General features: G+C 39.6%; 1 protein-coding gene across 1 annotated transcript in view; it reads left to right on the top strand.

Moving 5' to 3' along the window:
• LOC101854179 overlaps positions 1-2,149 on the top strand; it is a gene marked incomplete in the record, with an annotated part of 56,825 nt that overhangs the window by 41,289 nt on the left and 13,387 nt on the right. Inside the window, 1 exon segment of the mRNA XM_035970708.1 lies at positions 1,656-1,746. Coding sequence (XP_035826601.1) covers positions 1,656-1,746 — 91 coding nt within the window.

Genomic DNA, 2,149 nt, shown 5'->3' with positions numbered 1-2,149 from the left:
CCCCTACAGTTACATGGATAGACACCAATAAGACATGGACTTGCCTGGGAACAAGCTTAGAAGAATGTGCAACGGCAGCTCGCGACGTGAAGGGTGGAGAGTCGTTACACGTCAACCTTTGAGTAAGAGATGACACCTCCAGGTACTCCAGATATAGACCCATACAAAGAATTATTGGCAGAGAACCACTCTTATAGAGGTAAAACAAAATATCTACGTTCAGATTCCCTAGTTTAAGTAGTAAATGGTGAAAGAGGTACATGAAGGAAAGATGTGGGACAGGAGAGCCAGAGGAAAGCAAAGAATATCATGGATGGACAACATAAGAACATGGACAGGCCTGGATATGGCGGAGTGTGCAACGGCAGCTCCTGACCGTGAAGGGTGGAGGGTCATTACACGTCAACCTCTGACTCAGAGATGACACCTCCAGCTGAGTGGCAACATCAAAACAAAGGAACTCAGGGTACGGTACTCACTGTCGGCGATAGATGTTCTTGAAAAAATACAACGCAACGCCGGTTACAACTAGACCCAAAGTGAGCAGAAGCACAGCCATATTGTCTGACGTCACCAGTTTTCGTGTATACGTCACAAACGGCTGGGATCTGGGGACATTGAAGAGATAGAAATATAAAGAGACTCAATATTCTATTTATCTATAGTATTCTTGGCTTTGTTATTTCATTCCACCCCCCCATCTCTCTCTCTCTCTCTCTCTCTCTCTCTCTCTCTCTCTCTCTCTCTCTCTTTCTCTACCTTCCCTCTCTCTCTCTCTCTTTCTCTCACTCTCCCCCTTTTTGTGTTTGCTTTGATTTTGTAGAATGGGGTGAGGGGAACAGACTTTGAATTTTCCTTTTATTGCTTTAGTTGTGTTTGGACAGTCGGGTCTATCAGTTACCTTGGTTCGTTTCCTCTACCTAAGAAGAAATACATAATTTGTTTTGATAAACAGGTAAAGATGTTTTTTTTATATATATATCTGCTTTTTTGGTTTTGTTAACGAAACGAAAACCATTTTTAGTTTTAAAGCTATGAAATTTATAAAAATAGGATTACTAACGATAAGACCAAACTTAATATAATATTTCATACAACATAAATGGCACTCTAGAAGCGGTCCTAACCTTTCTTTAAACTATATTATATTTTCCGGTATGTTTTGCAGTAATGTAGTAAGCCGTAAAGACAATTATTGCACAGCTATTATCAATGGTAATGATGCACATCAAGCATAACAAGCAATCACTTAGAGGTGAATGGTTTACTGAAACAGATGTGATTGGATTGTAACAGTAAAATTAATTGTTAAAATCCATAACGACCAAACATATATATATATATATATATATATATATATATATATATATATATATATATATATATATATATATATATATATATATATATATATATATATATATATATATATATAATTTTATATATCGGTCATTCAGAACAGAAAGGAATAAATATAATTTTTGGAAGAAGCAGAATTTTGTCTATCATCCCTTTGTGTCCACCCCCACCCTCTCCCCTACCCCTACCCCTCCCCCCTTCCCCAACTTGTACACACTATTATTTCTTCTTTTTAAAAAAAACTGGAAGAGCTATCTCAACCTCATGATATTACTTTGATTTCCTTACGTCACCAGGTCTTCACAGAGAGGGCACTAATGTGTCCCGGTCCACGGGCCATGCCCCGCCCCCCTCACGTGACCCATCCAATGATCCTGCGAGTCTTTTGTGAGTACGCACTGGGATGTTACAATAGAAAAAATAACAGAATTAAGTTATAGGTTTATTATGGATTTAGAAGGTCTTCTTAATCCCTTCCTCCACCTCTTCATTCTTGTTGTTGAAGTGGGTTATACATGAACGTCCCTTGACGAATCCGTGGTGGTCGGTCGAAATCAGCGTGGCGGGTACATGAGAACCATTATGTGGGCTCATACTAGCATTCCTCTAAATATGCAGATGACACATGAAGGCACAGAGGACGATAGTTATTAACTGCCGCCTTGTTACGTTTTCTTGAATAATAGTGGGACGACACGCCGGCTTTCCACTTCCGTCTGCGTAAGCTCCATCCGCTTAGCGTCCATCCTACTGAGAACATCTTACGAGGAGCGCAAGGTATAGTCAGCTG

This window comes from Aplysia californica, unplaced genomic scaffold (genome assembly GCF_000002075.1).
Source record: "Aplysia californica isolate F4 #8 unplaced genomic scaffold, AplCal3.0 scaffold00311, whole genome shotgun sequence".
Taxonomy (NCBI): Eukaryota; Metazoa; Mollusca; class Gastropoda; order Aplysiida; family Aplysiidae; genus Aplysia; species Aplysia californica.
This window is presented reverse-complemented; position numbering and strand designations above follow the sequence as displayed.